Here is a 20,786-nt window from a genome sequence, read left to right as displayed (position 1 = left end):
GTCAAACTACTTAGAGTTTGTCATACGCCAGGGCAGTAGTGGAATAACAAGAACAGCTAGACTACGTGTGCGTTATTAATCACCCGAAACTATTCTATGACAATCCAGCAAGTTGAAGGCAGGAGAGATCAGGTGGTTACATGGAACCATGTCCTTCCCCCAGCTCAGCCCTACCCACCCTGTAGAGCTGCAGCTCTGGCACACAGAGATGCTCTGCAGCACCACAGAGACACCAGCACCTTCCTTAGGATGGCACTGGCTTGAAAATCAATCCCCACTGACTTGAGTCTGGTTGTTGGGGTGAGGATGCACAGCTCCTGGATCCTGATGCTCAGGACGTCTCTCACCCCAGGCCACCTGCAGCAGGAGTCAAGGGCAGGGGTACTTGATTTGTGCCTTGTCAAACATGATAGGAGACAGTTCCTACCCACAGCTTTAGAGATCAGAGAAGAAACGTGACCCAGCACTGACATAACACCTATTTTGGGCCCCTGAGATTGGCCAGAGTTGAGCAGAAATTCAGTTTGTGATTGGCTTTAAAACATTGCAGATGAGAGAGGACCACACAGAGGAGATCCGGGCCAGCTCCCAGCTCCCCCCTCCCAGCTTACCTTTGCACAGCAAACTTAACAGCACAATCTGTGCATTATCCTGGCATCATTCCATAGCAGCCATGTTTTTCCAGACCCTCTGACCATGCACCAAACAATCTCACTGCTGCAATGGGCTTCTCCTCCTACTGGAAGGGCTTTCACAGGTCTCTCCACCCCAGTATACCACCACAGCAGCAACTAGTGCAATTCTCCAACATATATATGGTGATAACACAAAATAAGACAGTAAAACAATGGTTTATATGGTAAAAAAATGTTTTTCTCAGTATGCTTGTAGGAGTTAAATCCAGACCGTCCTGGGTGATCCCTTCTGCTAGGGCCAGGGTCCTGTTACTACAAGTATTTTTTAAACAAAAATCCCTGTCACCAGCTAGATCCTTTCCCCAGAGTTCCAGCAAGCCCCTGGGCAGCACTCAGTGGCAGGAAATAAGACCTCAGGTGCTAAAAGGCCTTGCTGGAAAAAGAACAGAGAAATGTGGGAAATATGGGAAAAACTAGTTGATAATTCCACAGTCATCAACTGCTTCAGGTTAGGGAGGACCTGGATCTCAAGCCAGCAGAATGAGACTGGAAGTTTGATCACAGGTCCCAGGGCTGTACACCAAGTCTTGAGCATCTCCAAAGATAGAGGTGCCATGATGCTTCTAGGGAAGGGTCCCACCATTTCAGCCAGGTTCTGATCTCAGCATTGCCTTGCACAGCAACTCTCTCCTCATCATTGAAGGCTGGGGCTGTGTACGTGGATAATGAGAGAGAACAGAGCTGTCTAAATACATTTCAGTGAGAAACCTGAGCTGTTCTAGGTATACACCCCTGTATACACACCTGTTACCCTCCGTCAGCTGCAGTTGCTTCCAAGGGCAGGGGAGCCAGAGTTGTTTGCTCCCCCACAGCTGATCAACCCAAGCAGCCCTAGATGGCTCCTAACCTGCCCATTCCCACTGGTGACATCAGCTCACCCTCCACCAAAGACTAGGGCCATCATATCCATCCCACCCTGAACCACTTGCCAGCCAACCCCTGCCCAGCAATAGAGGAGTCTATCTTATTGCTGCTTCTAATTCTGCTCAGTAAATAATGTGATCTCCTGCTGATCTCCTGTAGAGGCAGGTGGGCAAGGTTGGAAAAAGCAGTATGAATTCCATCCCAATGTCAGTCCCTTTTCAGATGGCTCATTTTAAATCCTAGCTTGCTGCTGCAGCCTTCTTCCTCAACACTCCTGAGGACAAACCAGCAGATCAAAGTCCTTTCACCAGCTTACTCATGCCCATGTAAAACAGACACCCTAGGAAGTGACTCAGCCACCAGCACGGAAAAGTATCACACTGGCTCTGCTCCTGTTCCTGTCCACACTGGTGGTTGGAATCAGCCACAAAGCCACAGAGATCAATTCTGAGACAACTCTAGGATTTACAAAAGACCTCCTCCAGCAGACAGGACTTCCCACCCACCCAGCTGAGCATGGAAGGCCCTGCTGCAGGCAAGGGCTGCCATAAACAGCTTCCCCATTCACCCTGTGCTCTCTCCATTCACCACAAAGCAGGAGATGGCAGCACATACTCCTCCCTGGTCCTACATCCCTATTAGCAACAACCTTCCTTGGCAGATCTGGGAATACACATTTCAAAAGAAACTTGTGAAGGGAAGGACTTTGTTTACAACTGCAAGCAATTTCTGGATGATAGACTCCTTCACCAGAGGAGAAAAAGCCATGAAACATTAAGACAGGATAAATCTTAACACACAGCATCAGCCCCAGTGACTCTGTGACTCACAGTAGTGGTGGTCCAACAGACCACACACGCTGAAGATGGAACTGGGGGTATAAATGTAGACTAACATCTAGTAGCTCCCAGTGCTAGGCAATGACTAGCCCTGCCCAGAGCTGGGAAGATCCACAAATGTTTCCAAGAAGTTGTAAAGGTTTCATTGCCCACTCCTCACTCACACAGCACATGTCCATCTGCTCAAGGACCTCCAGCTCTTGGTACCCAGTTTCTACACTGCCCTAGGGCAAACACTTTTCCTGCTCACCTGAAACCTCCATGTCCCTTCCCACGGACGGGGGAAGGGAGCAGAGCCTGGCACTGCCATGCCTCCTACTGCTTTAACCTCTGCAGTCTGGAAGATGAACTTGGCCCTGAGGGCAGATCTCCACGAGAACTAGAATAAATTAGTTGTAATACTGGCTTTCAGGGGTAAACTGAAGCTCAAAGAGCCTGGGAGAACAGCTGCCAGGCCACCAGCATGCTGGATGCAGAACTAAAAGAACAAAAGGGAAGCAGACAGCTCCCACCCACTGTGAGGGAGCAGCTTCCCCAGCAGTCACTGCTGTACAAGAGGTGCCAGGAACCACAGGAACTCAGATTTTGTGTAATGTAGAAACGTGGGAGTCCCTTTGGAAGCACCCATAGTCCTGCTGTGCAGGTCTGTTGTGACACCTGGTGGCCAAAGGCACCCCTGCAGCACCTACCACCAGCCTGCCCCATTCTTCTTAATCCTAGATGAATGATCTAATTTCCATTGACCTCATGTGAGAGCAGGAACAAGGCAAAGGAGTGTGGTCAGGACACACTGAGCATCTTGGCCACCCCACAGTCTCAGCAGCAGCTCTCAGTTCTCTGTCCTGTGCTGTAAGCTGCTGTGCAACTTTATCTCCTTACCCCACTTTTGTTTGAGCAGAGTGCAGCCTGGCAGGAGCGAGCATTGTGGAGCTACAAGAAGACGTGGAGAAGAAACTCATTACAAAAGCCTACCAGACCCTTCTGATACATGAGAGCTTGGCCAGGGTTCCATCACCACAACCACATGTACAATCCAAGCTAGGTCCCACCCTGCTGAATACCCAACCCTCCATGTTCACTGTCGGGAGCCAGGCTTCACACATCTATATATTTATTATATATACACATCCCGTGGGGACAAGGGAACTCTTCCCACTGCATGGTTTTCTTGAACAATTATCCATGCTGCTTGGTCAGGCTGTGACATCACTCTTCCCACGGACTCATATCTGTGTCAATGGCCACGCAGTTATAGGCAGCATAGCGCAACTTCTCTTCACATACCTTGGCTCTAGGGATGGCAGGAAGGAAAAAAAAATATAAGGAGGAGCTGCCATTGCTGCATTGGCCAGTTGAGAGGACAAGATGTTTTCTGAAATGGAGGATATGCTTCACCAGGGGCTCAGAGAAACCCAGCAGCCACGTGGGACAGGCAGGGGACATAAGTGTGGCAAAGTGATGGGGCCTCATGGGTCAGCTCCAAGGTTAAGAAGAGAGCCCAGACACAGAGTCCCCCAGACACAGGGAAGCACCAAAACTTACGTGGCATAGTTGGGCAAGAAGAGAGTGCTGGAGCAGGTGGATGACTCTGGCAAAGCGTCTGTTGTCTCTGAGCTGTGGAGAAGGTGACAGACTGGTTAGAACCAGCAGGCCAGCAAGGTGGGGAGCCCAGACAACACACCCCTGTGGTGTGGGATCTGTTAGCCTTGCAGCGTACAGAAGAATGGACTTACCCCATCTTGTCTGGATAGATGTAGATCCGTGCTGGAAGGCGGCTTCTGCCAGTGACAAATCTGAGGAAGCGGCTGCGATCCTCTGTGAAGGAAAAGCAAAGACATCAGCAAACCCTAGAGGGATGTGAGACGCAGTACAGCCGCTTTCAGGTATCTCCAGCATTAGCAAGCAGTCCCTTCAGCCTAGCTCCTTGCTTTCCTTGAGTGGTTTGCCTCCCAGCCAGCAGACAGGAGCTGTCATGGCACAAGATATGCAGGGACAGAGCAAATTGCTCACCATTGGTGAAGTTGTTGAGTGCTTCCCAGAAGTACTGAACACGGGTGTCCTGTGGCTCAAAGTCCTCAAACCGGGCTGTCAGGATACAGAAAAGGAGTTTAATAAAGATCTGAGCTCCTCCCTCTTTGGCAGTGCAGAAAGAAACCCCTGGGTGCCTGCAGGATGTGACCACATAGACCCCAAGGTCCAAGCAACATACATAGTCAGGCCCCTCCCAGGGAGCACAGCCAGATACGCATCTCGGCTCCACAGGGGCTCAGATACTGGTGGCCTAGGGATGCCCCAGCCTCTACTCTGAGGCCCAGCATGGAGTCAAGGGACACTCCTACCCCCATCAGCACCCAGCTAAAGGCAAGAAGTACACAGGCCCATATTCTCATTGTAAGAGGCCTCGCACACTTCTTGTGCCAGCACAGACAGAAGACAGTCTTGTTTTCAGGAAGAGAGTTTTCAGCAAAGCCCTTCACTTACTGAGCCTCTTCAGGGCATCAACTGTGACTTCAGGGTCTCCACAGACCTTTTTTTCCAGCTCCTGCCATGTAAGGAGGTCAAGAACAGCTTGGGGTACCACCTTCAGCAGCCCAGCCTGCATGGCCATGATCTGAAAAGGAGACAAGACAGGTAAGCAGCATGTCTTGCCCATTTCCCGGACTCATGGTTGAGCCTAGAGACTCTTCTGGATTCAAGCCATGTGACTGCTCAGCACATGCTCCAAGGAACCTGAAGAAAGGGGACACAATCCCAGAGAGTTGCATCCCTGATCATTCAGAAAGCCTGCGTCAGAGCCGTGAGTAAAACTCCCTATCACCCATGCTACTAAAGCCACTTTGCTTCTCAACAACTCCATAGGCTCCAGGACATCACCGAAAGGGTTGGATACCATTGCCCTAATGAGCACAGGGACACTAACCATGGTGCATTTTACCAGAAACAGGCTGTGGGCATGTCTCTGGGAGCCAATGACCACCCACATGGTGGGACAGTGTTACCTGCTCCTTGCTCTCCTCCAGCCGAGCCTTTTGCACCAGGCGGATGAACTCCTTGCGGTCCTCGTAGCGCACAGCGGTGTTGCTGCCGTTGGGGATCAGCTCCACCATGCGCTGGTCACTCAGCACTGTCGTGTAGGTCAGCTCATTCCCAAATTTGAACTCAAAGGTGTCTTTGTCCATGACTTCCATCACCTCCAGCAGCTTCACCTGTCCAGGCCCCAAGTAAGTGCATGTTAGAGAGATGGCCAGTGAGCAGTGATGTGCCCAAGTCCTCATGTTCTCCCTTCCCGGACAAGTGACAGTGACACAACATGGGATATGCTGCCCTAACGCTGTTTAGCAGACCCTGGGCCATTGCATGCTTGAAGCAGCAGTCAGCATGGCTGTACCTCTATAACAGCATTTGGTGCGTCCTACAGCTAAAAGTTGCCCTTTGTTGTGTTTATTTGACATATCATAGGAGGAAGCCAGTACTTGAGGACAGGGACACAAATCACTGCCTTGCTGAGTGCCACAAGGAATAGCATAGGCACAGCCTCCCAGTCCTCCTCACCAACACTGAGTCCACAGCAGGGAAGTCTTTGCTCCAGCTGACCTCTTCCCCTGTTAATTGTTTCCATACAAAGCCAGGAAGAGCCAGGACCTGAAGAAAACCAGAGATTTTATTGAATTTGTGTCAAAATGAGACATCCCAAAGATGGAGATAGGACTCAACAATGCAGACACAAAGGATCTTCCCTACTTCCTCCTCCACATGCAGAGCTCATTGTAGCTGAGTAAAGACCAGACACTATCTCCCAAGCTCTCAGCAGCATCCCCCAAAACTTAGGCTGTGAGTTCTTCAAACTTCTTGGCCCCAAATACCTCTTGTCCCAGTGTGTGACCACGGAGCTTTCCCATGCTCCTGCTGGGACAGGCTGCAGAAGAGAGCTAACAACTCCCTTTGCAGCAAATCTCCTCACAAGGACAGGGTTGAAAACTTACCAGAAACTCCTTGCCCCTCAGAGCTGCTCCCATGATCTGCCCGATCCACTCATACTTTGGGAAGTCCTTACAGGAGGGGTTGGGGACATACATGTCCCTGGCTTCTCCAGTGCCGTTACCCTGCAGGAGTGGGAGGCAAAACTCCAAGTCATAATTTCAGCACAGCATGAAACACCACAGATCACTCCTGCCATGCCCCTGGGCACTTCTCACAGCAGAAGTGGGCTAAACCCCCCATCCCCCTTGGCAGTATTCCCAGTGAGAGACCAGTATCCAGGCACTTGTCAGCATATTCTAAAATGAAATGCCACAAAGCAAACTACCCACCCCTCACAAAGAAAAGCTCTGGACTCGCAGAAGTAGGTATGTCCCTGGCATGCAAGGGGACAGGGACAACACTGCATTGCCAGGCATGCAAGGGTTTGCCCCAAACATCCCGATACACAGCACCTGGTTGGACGTGCGCACAAAGAAGGGCAGAGGCACGGGGGTGTCTGCTGAGCTGGGGCACAGCTCCTCTGACATGTCCGCCAGGCTGTCCCGAAAACCACCACCTGCAATCCCAAAAGAAGGGCATTTTTAGTGATGTGAACTCCCCATGTGCTGATCCTCAGAGATATGGAGCAAAGATGAGGAATTCTGGCCCAACCTGGGCCTGGATTGAGCAGAAGGCTTCTGTTAGAGCCTTATGGCACTGGAAAAAGTAAGACAGGAGAAATAACATCACTGCTTGGCCTGTGGAGAACAGCCAGAAGGGTCAACGGCACTGGTAAAACTGCTGTTAGTGACTAATGGAGGTTTAGTCCACCTCCCACCAAACAGCACTCCTTATCTGGGACATAACCAGGGGTGGCAGGACAAGGCAACCTGCCTTTCCTCTCTCCTCCATGGGAATTAACACTGGGACCAAACAAGAGCCCCTAGAGCAACAGTCACCTCATCAACCCCCGACTGCTCCAGAGGAGCCCTGGCCCCCCGCAGCCCCTACCTTGGTCGATGATGCCCTCTGCGATAAATTTGCACTCCCACCACTGGTCATAACGCAACGGCCACCTGTGGAGAACCAGGCATCGCCTGAGGTGCTGCTCAAAGCCAAGGAGGTGCTGGGACAGGCACAGCAGGAACACCAAGGGACTACGGCGGAGCAGCCTGGCCTCAAAGCAGGACAAGATCTCAATCTCCAGAGACAGCTGCATCCTCAGTAGGAAGGTGACACCTTGGGGAATGGGCCCTGATCCCATGGCTGAGCTGGCTCCTGTCCTACAAAACCCTCTCCAGAATATAGGACGTAGGCTTCCCAAACACCCTGCTGTGACAGGACATAGCTCCCAACACTGCATGGTGCCTTCCCTCGCCCAGACACTCCTTACCTGTAATCTAGAGGCTTTTCAAACTTGTCTGAGGGTTTCAGGCCTTCATATACCTGCAACAAGCAGAGACAATCAAGGTTGGTATCCCCTCTACAGGGGAACTAGTGCCAGGTGAAGGCAGGTACACCAAGCCTCACAGCAGTTTGGGGTGCTTGTGCACACACAGAACCCCAGATGTCTCGGAAGTGGGGAGAGAATGCACACAGGAAGATCAGCACTGCTGTAAAACCACAACACAGGACTTGTATGCAGCTACTTGACTGTTGTCACACAAGAATTCTTTGCTGCCTTTTCAGTGCAACAAGATTGTTACACTCTCCATTAACAACATGCCACAGAGAGTATCCAGGACAGAGCACAGATTTCAACTCAGAGATCCCAAATCCCTCCTGGATGTTATTCCTGGATATGGGACCATCAGCACATGTAATTATGGAGCCTGTGAGTCATGTGAAGAGGCCTTGAAGGCTTGGGCTATCTCCAGGTCCAAGCTGTCCCTTCCACCCATCTTTATGCAGATCATTTTGATTTTGGGATGCCCCACTCTCCCCAGAGCAGCAGGGACCCTTGCAGGAGGGACAGTACCTGGGTGAAGACAGCATTCTTGCAGCTGGGGTCCAGGGCAGGGTTGTCCCGATGCTCCATGGCCAGGCGTCGGTTAATGTAGAGCCTTGGCATAAAGTTGGGCTTGCTGGTCTCCGAATCCTTCAGACACTGGGTAATGAGAGCTGTGCGCTTCTTGGACAGCAGCAAGAACTGCTTGATGTGCTGCCAACAGGGATGCACAAAACATGTCACCTGCTTCCTGCTGAAGCCATTGCACCTCCAGGTTTCCCCCTCTCCCAGGGCCTTCCCACACAGACACATTCTCATTGACAGTATTTGCTCCCCCTCTGCCTCTGAAAGACTCTGCATTCTGGCTTAAGGCAGATAACAAGCTCAGCCCTCAATCCACCAGCTGTCATCTGATGCTCACACTCCAGTATTGCTTAGACTCTCCTTTACCCTCACTCTTACCAGAACACTGATCTTACTATCCCTTTTAGTTGTAATCAAAGCCAGCTCCTCTAAACAAACAAGAATCCTCAAATGCTTTGGGTCACATGTTGACCAGGCACAGGAATTACAGTGCTTTCTGACACTAGGCCTGGAAACACACAGAATGGGTCTATCCCAAAAAAATCCAGCATGTGTATTCTTGGAGAGGATGTAAGGAAAACAGACAACTGGAGGGATGAACTCAGCACTATGCAAAGGATGAAAAGCAAAAGCTTATTAAAGCCAGGAAAAATGTTACTGATAAAAGCCTTGATGTTTGGACAAGCCAGCTCAAAGCTGCTGGCAGGAAGTGCAGGAGCAGAGTGTCCTGGGCTGAGATCTCGGAGGGGATGTGCGTCCAGCTTGCATGCCCAGTGCTGCTATGGTCCAAGTCCCTTTGAGTGTGAAATGCTCTGGTTTGAGTCCACTTGTTAGCCCACAGCTACATGCTTCCACATCACCAGTTTAGCAGGAAAATAAACAATGTCACCTTCCACAGTGTTAATGACCTGAGCTCAGACAGGTATTTCTCTCCAGCTGCCTCCCTTGCCACAGCCCGAGCATCATCATCCTGCCAGACTGAGGCCCCAACGAGACATAGAGCCAACTGTTCACCTTGAGTTTGCTGAATGTGCCAACAGTGTGGTCCCAGGCTGGCACCAAGTGATGCAGGACACTGTCCAAGAGCTTGATGAACCTAAATCCCAAAGAAGAAGGTATTGCAACAAGGAGCGATGGGGATCTGCACAAGTCTATTCCAGACCACACACCCCTGAACACAAGCAGAATAACTGATCCAAACCAAACCCAGCACAGTTTTTTACATCATGGAGTCTTTGGTACTAAATTCCCACTCCCTGCACTGAAGGGATCTTGCACCCTTCACAACACACTCTGCATGTACCTGCCCCCCACACTGCACAGATATGTTGTGCTTTTGACACACAAGACACTGTGAACCTGAGCTACAGATCTCCTCTGAAAGCATAGGGGAGCTACCCTAGAGAGCTCACTTTGTTCCCAAATGACTGCTATTTTCTCCAGTGTCCAGGATGTCTGTCTCAAGGGAAGTGTCACAGTTTTACAGCTTCCAGTCATGTACATGCTGGAGATGGCATCAATCCCTGCAGGCAAAAGCACCTGTCTGCTGCCCTCCACACAGTACCTTTGAATGAGCACAGCCCGTCGGTACAGCAGGTCAGGGTCAGTCCCTTCCAGGCGAGGGTAACGCACCAAATTGGGCAACTGGAACATGTCAGCACTGAGCCCCAAGTCCCTCTGCCGGGAGGATTTGATTTTGATGCCTCGGATACGAACATCAATCCCATCATCTGCCAAGGAAGACCATGGATGATATGCTAAGATCACAAGAAAGAAAGCCTTAAATAAAGTGGGGGAAGTCTATTAAGCAGAAACAGTAGGAATGTACCAGCTCCACAAGCTCTGGGGCTGGGCACCAAAAGCCTCAAATACCTCTGTGAAGAAGAAGCGGGGCATACAGGAAAAAAAGAATTAAACAACTGAAGGCAGAGAAAGATAGGATGAAAGCTGAGAACCTGCAAAACTTCAGATCTCCCAGGAGTTTCCCATGGTTCTTTTGCATCTCATCTAAAACAGCCCACACGGAGAAGAAGTACAAGTCACAGAATAAACCCTTAGTGTACAGTATCTTACAGGTGCATTATGGATGGGGCCACAAGAGCCAGCCCTACCTCTGCACTCCACAATCCTGATCTCGATGACAGGCAGGTGTGTTGTCATGTCCTCAAGGATGCACACATCCCCAATATAGCTCCTGTAAACACAGCACAGATGAGGACTGATGGGCTGCTCCCTCACTCTTCTTGCCAAAATCCACTCAGACACTTGTAAGGGAAGAGGGTTTGAATCCTTTGAAATGGGAGCCTATGGCAAGAACTCAGACCGATTGCTTACAACACAGGTGAATGCCTGAACCTCCTGGTGACTTCGGTTCAGGTACCATGATTCTGATGTGTCCCACAATCGAATCAGGAGAGCCCTGACGACTGGACCATGCCATTTTGGGCAGAGTGAACCTGCATCCCAGAGAGCCTGGCTGGTGCTGCATGACTGCTTAAGGCCAGTGTTCAGCACCTTGGGCCCCTGCAAGAGCCATGACACTTTGTGCACCTCCACACACTCACTCATCAATGCCGACGTCATTCAGTTTCTTCAGATTGTCCCCCTCGCCCCCATACACAGCGACCCGCTTGGGCATGAAGTTCTCATCAGTGGTATCCACTGTCAGCAGCAACTTCCTGCAAAAGGAAGCAGGACATGAGAAGGCAACTGCATCTGAACACCTATCACTACTCCCCCTCATCACCTGGTCACACTGTTACCAAGCTGGGATTCCCAGATACCTGTGACAATGCTAAGACCCCTTCAAGCCCAGAGCAAGAGTAAGGGCTGAGGGGCAGGGAGCACAGGGCAAATTTGGGCCATGACACTCAGGCAGAGAGGGAGAGGCAAAGCTTGCCCCAGTCACAAGCTAGCATGTACAGCAGAGATGACTCACTTGACAATGGTGCCTTTCTTCATGTTGAGCCGCACCCAGTGCTGGCCCTGGGATCCATCACTCTCCCAGTATGTGTCAGCATGGCTGTCGGTCAGGCATGACACATTGAAGTCCTCCTGGAAGAGGGGAAGTGAATGAAAGAAAGATCAGATGGGGGTACGATTAACTTCTCTTTAGTGGTTATTTTTATCATGAATCTTAGTGTCAGAGGACGTCACATTGGCTCGTTCCCCTTGCTGGGCTGTGGGTAGACACTGGGAGCGCAGAGCACATAGGACACTGGGGCTGACCTTCTGAGGTGCTCTGGGGTCTCACACACACAGCACAGAGTATCAAACCCGCCCCAAAATCAGCTTAGCAGCTAATATTAGTATTGGCTTCTCAAAACACTGTCATTCCAGGGGTTACATTGCACAGCATGCTGCATGATGTTCCCCAGGCTCTTTTCCCATATCCTCAGAGTCCAGTCCAGGCAAGAGCAGCACAGCAAGCACTATCCATGCTCTCCAGCCCCACAGCACAGTGGGGCTGATGCAGCCTCATCCCTTTAACCCACCGTGTAGGACGAGACATCGATGCTGTCCACGTACTGCTTAACGCTGCCCAAGTTCTCATCCTCCTTCCCAATGTGGTCATACAGGAAATGTACCAGGTCTTCATCACATTCGTAAGTCCATGTTGGGGGCACAAACCTAGCAGGGAAAAGAGATTACTGGGTCTGGAGAGCCAGAGGTAGCCAGGCTAATGGGAGAAAAAAGGGAGGTCCACATTGTCTTGCTCTGTTTACTGCTTTTTGCAGGCATATCTAGGACAAGACTGTGCTAGATATGCTTAGGAAGACAGAGTTGCCTGTCTTACCCCCTCTCCCCCATGTCTGCAGGAGACGGCTGTCTGGGCAGCCAGAGAGAGAGAGCAGCTTGTCCCCCACCATAGCAGAAGCCAGGACACAGTTCATACCGAAGCTTCTCTACTGCGGCTTCATCCTGCTCCATGGGTCTGGGCTTTGCTCCAAGGCGCAGGGAGTATGTCAGATCCACCACCTGTTCCCATCTGAAACAACGGAGAAGTGGAAGGAATGAGGAACAAGAAGCTGGTGATCGAGGAGTAGCTGTAAGGGGAAGATTTGGGTTTAAGACCCCACCGTGCTCCATCCTCCATCGCCTCCAGCATCATCCGCTGCCCTTTCCTTTCCAACCATATCTACTCCTTCCACACCCTGATGGGCATGTGACAAGCACAGTGCCCGAGCCAAACTCGGTTCACTCCACATCCGGCATCCTTCTTGCCTCACTTCCATGAAACCTGTCCAAGCAGGCCGGGGGTTCCCCAGCCCAAGGCAGGAGGGGCCGTGGGGCAGCATCCCGAGCCCGTATAGGGGCGAGCACCTCCGCGCTCCCGGGGACCCAGCGGGACACCGCGGCGGCCCCGTACCTGATGACGGGTTTGTAGTCCACCCCAAACAGCTGCTGCTGCCGCTGGATCCGCTCCGTGGACTCCACGGGCACCAGCCGGTCCCCGCCGTCGGCGTGCTTGCACACCAGCACCCAGCCCTCCTCGAGATCGCAGCCGCTCCGGTACTCCTCCAGCTGCTCCTGTGGGGACAGCCGGCGGTCAGGCGGGGCCGGGCCGGGCCCTTCGCGGGCCGCCGCACCCGCGTTACCTTGCTGAGCTTGACCCAGAGCCCGGCGCCGTTGCAGTACTCCTCGCCGGTGGCGCGCAGGCAGCCGCCCTTCCGCACCTCGATCGTGGCCCGCGCCGCCCGCTTGCCGCCCCGCGCCGGCCCCGGGCTGTCCCACCACGCTGAGCAGGCTGCGGGCGGCGGCGGCCGCGGCGGCCGAGGGGTCCTTGCAGATCTTGTACTGCACCTCCCGCGGCACGTAGCAGAGCGCGGCGGGCAGCGCCTGGGCGCGGCGGAAGCACTCGCTGCACTGCAGCAGGAACCGCAGCCGGCCCAGCACCTGGTGCGGCGCCTCCCCGCCTGCCCTCATCGCGCTCCGGGCACCGGCTCCGCGCCGCTCCGGTTTACGGCCGAACCCCGCCCGCCGACAGGCAAGATGGCGGCGCCCGGCGGGGCAGACGTAGGGCAAGATGGCGGCGCCCGTGTCACGTACGGAGGAACAAGGCGCCGGGCAAGATGGCAGCGTACGGAGGGGCGGGAAACGGGGCAGGGGGGCGGGGAAAGATGGCGGCGGGAGGAGAGGCGGGAGTACGTCGAGATGGCGGCGCCGGCGGGGCGGGACGGGGGCGGGACCGGGTGGACCGCGCCGCGTCGGGAGGCAACGGAGAGGCCGGGGAGCAGCGCAGGAGGATGGAGGGTGGCGAGCGGCTCCTGTGAGTAACCGGGACCGGGCAGGCCTGCGCTCCTTCCTAGTGTCGTGATGGGGGCAGGCACCGAGGCCTGCACGAGGGATACTGGTGTGGCTCTGGGAATGGCGATCTGGCACTATGGGGGCACTGGGTAGTGCTATGACCAGGATAGTGCTTTCGTGCTGAGATTCTGTACTGGGGACACTGGTGTGGCTCTGGGGACACTGCTGATGCACTGGAGTGGCCCTGGGGTTATGGTGCTGGCACAAGAGTCCGGTACTGGGTCACTGGAGAGGCTCTGGGCGGGTGTTGCTGATCCTGCACTGGGAGGGATCACCAAGGCCACCGGTGTGGTAGTTAAGTCACTGGTCCCAAGTGGAGATTTTGGGGACTTTGTTCCCCCATAGGCCCCGCGGTTGCCGGGGTCCCCCTCCCCGGGGCAGGCCGGGCTCCAGCAGCCCCGCGGCGGGGAGGCTGGGGACGAGGGAGCCTGGGGACGCGTTGTCTGGCACAGACGGGGGGAGAAATGCAGAACTGCCCGCCCCGCTCGTCCCAAATCTCTCCTGGCGGGAGCAACTGGTGGCCCTGATAACTTAATCTCGCGGGCCCTGGGCAGGGCATCGCCTCTTCCCGGGGTGGGGGGCCCGCTGTCCTTTGAAGGAAGAGGAGAATTTATCACGTTTGTCACAGCTAGGCGCAAGCCTCTTCTGCGGTCAGGGAGTGGGGACGAGCCGCTGACGCTGGCACCCTCTGCCCCAGCCGTGGGGGCCTGGCAGGGCACCCAGAATCATGGGTGACAGTCTGTACCTGCTCTTTGCTCCACAGCCCCAAAGGCTTCCCCAAGCTGAAGAACGACACGTTCCTGCGCGCGGCGCGCGGGGAGGAGACAGAGCACGTCCCGGTGTGGTGCATGCGGCAGGCGGGGCGCTACCTGCCAGGTGAGCGGTGGAGGTGTGCGGGGGGTGGCGAGAGGGCATCAGCAAGCAGCCGGTAACATTTGTGCTGATCCCTTGTAGAGTTTCGGGAGACACGGGCATCACAGGATTTCTTTGCCACTTGCCAGAGCCCCAAATTGTGCTGTGAGCTGACGCTGCAGGTGAGCACCACTCAGGGGTCTGTGTGTCCCCTCTCCCTGCCCAGATGGGGAAAAACCTTGGTTCTGGCCATCCTGGGTGGTCTCAGGAAATTGTGCAGCCCCTGGGGACTCCAGTACCCCATGGGCTTGACCAGGTCTTCCATGGGGAGGGAGTCACAACCCCTCACTAACATTGCTTCTCCTGTGCAGCCACTAAGACGATTCCCCCTGGATGCTGCCATCATCTTCTCTGACATCTTGGTGGTGCCCCAGGTGAGAGCCATGGCCATGGGGAACAGCAGCTGGTAATGGGGCAGAGTTCAGGGCTGCCCCATTCTCCATCTCCCCTGTCCCCAGGCGCTGGGCATGGAGGTTGTCATGGTCCCTGGCAAAGGACCGACGTTCACAGAGCCCCTGAAGGAGGTGGAGGATCTGCTGAAACTGCGACAGAAGGTGGATGTCACCGCGGAGTTAGGTTACGTCTTCCAGGCCATCACACTGACACGACACAGCCTGGAGGGCAAGGTGCCCCTCATCGGCTTCTCGGGGGCACCGGTAGGTGATGTGGCTCCTCCGTGTGGGTTCCCCTGATGGGCTCCTCTGCTTTCCTGGGGTGACACCAGCTATGGCACCCCCAGCTGTGGGTGCTACATGGGTGCGTTAGGGGGAGCATTCAGTGCAGGAGCAGCTGTGCCCCAGGCTCTGGGTTGCTCGCAGGTTCCTACGTTCACCACTGTGACTGGGGCTTTGTGTCTTCTTTCATCTCCATCACCCTCCTCACTTCTCTCCTTCCCACAGTGGACGCTCATGTCCTACATGATTGAGGGTGGTGGCTCCACTACAATGGCCAAGGCCAAGAGCTGGCTCTACCGTCACCCCGAGGCAAGCCACCGGCTGCTGCAGCTGCTGGCCGATGTCATCATTGACTACCTGGTGGGGCAAGTGGCTGCTGGAGCGCAGGTGTGTCCTGGGGCATGGGTACAGGGCCAGGAAGGAGGGCAGGGACTGGACACAGGGACCAGAGAGGGTCCAGCATCTGGAAGGAGGAGGAGAGACTGAGGTGCTGCTTTCCCAGTCCCATGGAAAAACGGTTGAATCACCATCCCTGGAGGTATTTAATAGACAAGTAGATGTGGCACTTGGGGACATGCTTTACTGGTGGATTTGGCAGTGCTGGGTTAACCTTCGGACTCAATAACCTTAAAGGTCTTCTCCAGCCTAAAGGATTCTGTGTCCCTGACAGGCACTCCAGCTGTTTGAGTCCCATGCAGGGCACCTGGGCCCGGAGCTGTTTCAGGACTTCGCCCTGCCTTACATCCGAGATATTGCCCAGGCTGTCAAGAGCAAGCTGAAGGAGGAGGCACTGCCCCTGGTGCCCATGGTGAGTCAGGGCTGCCTGGATTGACCCTGACGTGTGGGGGCTGCTGGAGAGGGGTGCATCCCCTGGTACCTGCTTCCCTCAGTCCAGCCTGTGGAGAGGGGTCTGACTCAGAGCAGCTGCTGCCCATCTTCTCCCTCCCCAGATCATCTTTGCCAAGGATGCGCACTACGCCCTGCGCGACCTGGCCCACGCCGGTTATGAGGTGGTTGGTCTCGACTGGACCATCCGGCCCCAGGAAGCTCGGTAAGAGTCTGGCACAGGGCTCAGGTGTCTGGGCAGGACCCCAGGCCAGGTACTCTGGCCTCCCCCTCTGCCCTGAGCCATCCCAGGCCTGCACATTGCTGCTCTAAAGGTGGGGATAGTTGGGCTGCCATACTACAGCCTTTAAGGGCTGCACTGAGGGGTCCTGGGTGTCCCGTGGTGGGGGCTGCAGGCACCAGGCTGTCCTCAGCCTCTGTAGCACATGCAACAACTCACCTGCTTCCTCCCTGCTGCAGTGCACAGATAGGAAAAGATGTCACCCTGCAAGGGAACTTGGATCCGTGTGCTCTCTATGCACCCAAGGTGAGCCATGGCCATCGCCAGCAACCAGGGCTACTTCCAGCCTGTGTTAATGGCCTTCTGCCTCAGCTTCCCCACCTGCAGTGCTGGCTCATGTCCCAGCAGTCTCCCAGGCTGGCTGGGGGGGGTACTAGTGGGGGTGAAATACCCTGGCCTGGATGGGACTGATGCATGGTTTCTTACCATACCTACAGGAGAAGATTGGCGAGCTGGTGAAGAAGATGCTGGAGGGTTTTGGGACCCAACGCTATATTGCCAACCTGGGCCATGGCCTCTACCCTGACATGAATCCTGAACATGTGGGTGCCTTTGTGGAGGCTGTGCATGCTCATTCCCATCACATCAACAAGCACAGCTGAGCCTGGGATCTTGGGGACAAGACTCTGGTTTGGGCACAGTCATCCCTGTATTGTCACAGGGCTCACTCCAGGCGGGGTTGCAGCATTAAACCAGCACCTTCTCCACAGCAGCCGTGTGGCTCTGGCTGGGTGGATGGGGAACTGGATGGCCCTGAAGGAGATGGGCAGTCATGGCAGGCTGCTAGAGGAACAAGTGAGGTGAGGGGGAGCTCCTGAACTCCATCCTGCAGGTCAAAATGGGGAAACGGGGATGGCAGTCATTTGGGGGGGATGCCTCTCCCTGCCAGGCTGCACAGTGTCCATGCTTGAAACAGAGGATGTGAGCCCAGGGCACAGCAGCCATCTCCTGACGATGGATGTGCTCAGCTCTGCTAGGGAAAGTGAGCTGCCTGAGGCTGGCAGGGTCACAGCTTGGGAGCTTGGAGCTCACAGCCCACCACTGGCAGAGGCTCAGCATCAGCTGTCCCACAGTCCTGCTCAGGTCGGAATGGCCAATGTGGCATAAACACAGGGTAGTCTCAAGGGGCTGGGAGACCCAGCAGGACTCACCTGGGGGAACAACTGGCAAAAGTGGCAGGAGAACCTCTGACACACCACCACCAGCACCCTGCCACACTGGCTGAGATGGCAGCAGAGGCACCATGGCACTCCTCCTCCAGCTCCCAAAGCCTCTTTGAGACCATCCCGCTGGTCCTGGAGTGTTCCCCCATGGACACCTCCTCGTCTCCTCTGATCCTCGGAGCCAAGCTTGCCTGGGGATCAGCAAACCCTGCAAAAGGCAGCCCCAGAAGCCTGAGTTGCAACTCCTTGCCACCCCATCCCACACTGCAGCATGCTCACATGGGCACCAACACTGCTCTAGCTGGCATGGATAGGGCAGTGTCTCCAGCATGGGCAAGGACCTGCTAACGCTGTGTGTGGCAGGGAATTGCACTCAGAAGCAGGCAGGGTGCCTTGTCTCTGCTCTGTCCCCCTCCTTGGGGCACAGGAGCTGGGTACCACAGGGGACTGCAACACTGCTCTGTACAAGTGTGACCCCCTGACCTCAGAGAAAGGCAGGAGAGACGCAGGCGGTAATGTTCATCCCTTTTATTATTAAACATCAGATGAAGAGGTCGCACACACACATACACGCACGCACGCAAAAAAAAAAAAAAAAAAAAGGAAGGAAAAAAAGAGAGAAACAGACTGGTTGAAGACCACTATTTCGGTGGCAACAGAGACCGAGTACAATCGGGTTCCTGGCCGGAGCGCGGACACAAGTCACTTGCCAAAAAATTAAACCAGACAGCAGATAACTAGCGCACGTTCTCTAACTACAAGTCACCGCCCAGACCGGCCCTGGTCCCCCCAGCCCTCCCAACCCGCTGGCAAAGAAATGAACCAAAACTGAGAGCCACTGGCCCGGGGCTGGAGTGTGCCCCCGGCGCGGGGCGAGCCGGGAAGGGCCGGGCGCTGGCTGCACCACAGAGCTGGGAACGGTGCGGGAAGGCGACGCGGCTGCCCCTCCCTCCCCCGGAGCCGGCAGCCCTGGTGCCCGCCCAGGCACTCGCACCCTGCACCCGCCCTGCGATGGGCTCGAGTCCTCCATCGCCAGCGTCCGCGTGTGTCCGAGCGAGCATCGCCCCGAGTTCCTTCCTTCGCTGTCCTCCAGCGCTGGGCAGCTGCTCCTCCATCCATCTGTCCGTCCGTCCCAGGGCTGTGAGTCGAGTAGATGTTCGCCTCCCCCCCACACCCTTCTTGCTGCTGACGATGCCATGGGAACCTGAGAAATGTTCGCGTGCCTCCTCCTCTTTTTGTCTGTGGTTTTGTGTGGGTTTTTTAAATAATAGTTATAATAATAATAACAATAATAATAATAATAGCAATAATAAAAATAATCGCCCCAGCCCACAACAATTTCAAGTATCCCCCAAATAAAAGACAGAATTATAAATAATTATAACTTTACAATTTAATAATTGACACATATACTATAGTATTTACAGTATCATAAATGCTTTTTTTTGTGTTACTTTTAGTAAGCAATCCCTGAGAACAGTTACTTTTACTTGTTTTTATTGAAGTATCTTCACAAATAGAGGAGTTTGCATGTCTCGGGCGGGCAGGAGAAGCGCTCTGCAAAGCCATCGCTTTTGGTGACGCATGAGGTTCTAGTGTCGCAGGTTTCTTTGCTCGCTTTTTTTTTTTTCCTTTTTTTTTTTTTTTTTGTTAAATTCCCCACATAATTGTAAAGATTTTTCACTTTGCAACCTTCGTATCCCTCCAGCGACCACGTCCTTCAGGAAAGAGGTATTAGATTTCCAGGTTAGCTTTTGGTATTGGCAAGGGAGGGCAGGGGGCTGAGTGAACCATCCTTTTTCCCCGTGGTTGCCTTTTGGTTTGTGCCCAAGGAATCTCTGGATCCTCTCAGTGTGTGAAATGGTTAAATCCAAGAAAGAGTAACACTAAAAGAAAAAAAAAAAAAAGAAAGAAAACAAACAAAAAAAAGAAACAGAAGACCAGAACAGAGCAGCCTCTGCCAATGGGGGGGAAGGTGATCTCCACTTTCCTTCCTTCTTCTCTCCCGAGTCCCCGTGCTGCGGCCAGACCCTGCCAGTGAGCATGGCAGGAGCCGGGGCTCACCCAAACCGTTCCCGCACCAGCAGCATCAGTTTTTTCTTGCCTTTGTAGATTTGTTTAAGATTGTCAATGAACTGGGCAAACTGTATGTGCCCATCCTGCGCCAGGAGGAAGGTCTCCCTGGCCTTGCTGAGGAACTCGATGAACTCCCCATAGTGCCGTGGGCTGATGTGGGTGAGCCGGGAGTGGGTGGTGTTGATGTAGGCGCTTATCGTCGCATCCAGCAGCTGCCGCAGGGGGGCTTTGTCGGTGGACATCAGCTTCCCCGAGTTCCTGCGCCCAGGGATGCCGGCCAGCCCTGGTGCCGTCATGGTGCAGCGGCGAAGGATGTCCGAGAGCACCGTGGCACAGTGCACACTCTTCACCACCAGTGGGATGATGGCTGCCAGCTCGTTTTTGCCCAGAGAGTGGCTCAAGGCGCAGGCCCAGAGCACATCATTGATGGCCGGGTGCGTGTCCTGGTTGTAGGCCAGGTTGAGATGTGTCATGGCCAACGAGGCCAGTTTGAAGGCTCGGAGTGGGTAGCCCCGGTGTTCCATGTAGCGGGCGATGGTGAAGAGCTGGGTGTAGGTCATGCCGGTGGAGGCGGCGTCGATGACAATCTGGTAGGCAGTCTCGAAGGCGATGTGGTCCTTCTCGCAGAGGGTCAGGGCGGACAGGGCGCAGTTCTGGGGGTCCTTCATGGCACACTGCAGGGCCAGGGTGCGGGCACAGCTGGCCAGCTCTTCCCGCTGTGGGTAGTCCAGGCTCAGGCGCAGGATGGTGTTGTGGGACATCACTGTGGCTGCCACAATGCTGGTGGCTTCCGTGGGAGTGAACAGTGAGTACCAGCTCTGCAGGATGCTCACCAGGGCCCTCACTCCTGCAAGAAAACACAGGGGTCACAGCACAGCCCTGGAACCTGGCTCAGTTCACGGGGCTCCTCTGAGACCCGGAGACAGGGCAAAACCAGCCCACAGCACTGCTGAGCTGTTGCTTCTACCCCAAGAGGGACAGGGCAGAGGGGGACAGGCAGAGGCTAACCTGCACCACCATGCTGCAGGGCACAGAGAGCACCACTGGCCTGGCACAGGTACAGGGCACCCATCCCAGTCTCAAAACCAGCCACTGCTCCAGTCCCAACCCTGCCAGCTGGTGCTCTGAGGTGAATTCA

The 20,786-nt window shown here is 54.5% G+C and overlaps 3 protein-coding genes across 3 annotated transcripts in view; 1 reads left to right on the top strand and 2 right to left on the bottom strand.

Annotated features, from left to right (window-relative positions):
* Positions 1–3,492: 3,492 nt before the first annotated feature.
* Positions 3,493–13,417, bottom strand: HECTD3 (HECT domain E3 ubiquitin protein ligase 3). The gene is given in 22 exon segments (XM_039555932.1): positions 3,493–3,689; positions 3,941–4,012; positions 4,132–4,213; positions 4,409–4,483; positions 4,880–5,009; positions 5,398–5,604; positions 5,951–6,040; positions 6,382–6,501; positions 6,832–6,935; positions 7,370–7,434; positions 7,752–7,804; positions 8,337–8,519; positions 9,405–9,486; positions 9,955–10,120; positions 10,502–10,584; positions 10,955–11,068; positions 11,329–11,444; positions 11,885–12,020; positions 12,286–12,378; positions 12,760–12,920; positions 12,989–13,123; positions 13,125–13,417. Coding segments are annotated over 22 exon segments (2,544 nt in total). The 5' UTR covers positions 13,317–13,417; the 3' UTR covers positions 3,493–3,604.
* Positions 13,333–17,118, top strand: UROD (uroporphyrinogen decarboxylase). The gene is given in 11 exon segments (XM_039555936.1): positions 13,333–13,548; positions 13,550–13,659; positions 14,461–14,573; positions 14,652–14,731; positions 14,921–14,983; positions 15,068–15,265; positions 15,509–15,670; positions 15,954–16,091; positions 16,234–16,334; positions 16,589–16,655; positions 16,847–17,118. Coding segments are annotated over 11 exon segments (1,329 nt in total). The 5' UTR covers positions 13,333–13,416; the 3' UTR covers positions 17,012–17,118.
* A 967-nt stretch (positions 17,119–18,085) lies between these two features.
* ZSWIM5 (zinc finger SWIM-type containing 5) overlaps positions 18,086–20,786 on the bottom strand; it is a 97,519-nt gene continuing 94,818 nt past the window's right edge. The window contains exon 14 of the mRNA XM_039555931.1: positions 18,086–20,495. Coding sequence (XP_039411865.1) covers positions 19,633–20,495 — 863 coding nt within the window. The 3' untranslated portion in view covers positions 18,086–19,632. The remainder of the gene's footprint in view (positions 20,496–20,786) is intronic.

This window comes from Corvus cornix, chromosome 8 (genome assembly GCF_000738735.6).
Source record: "Corvus cornix cornix isolate S_Up_H32 chromosome 8, ASM73873v5, whole genome shotgun sequence".
NCBI classification, from domain to species: domain Eukaryota; kingdom Metazoa; phylum Chordata; class Aves; order Passeriformes; family Corvidae; genus Corvus; species Corvus cornix.
Note: the sequence above shows the minus strand (reverse complement) of the source record. Positions and strands in the feature narration are given on the sequence as shown.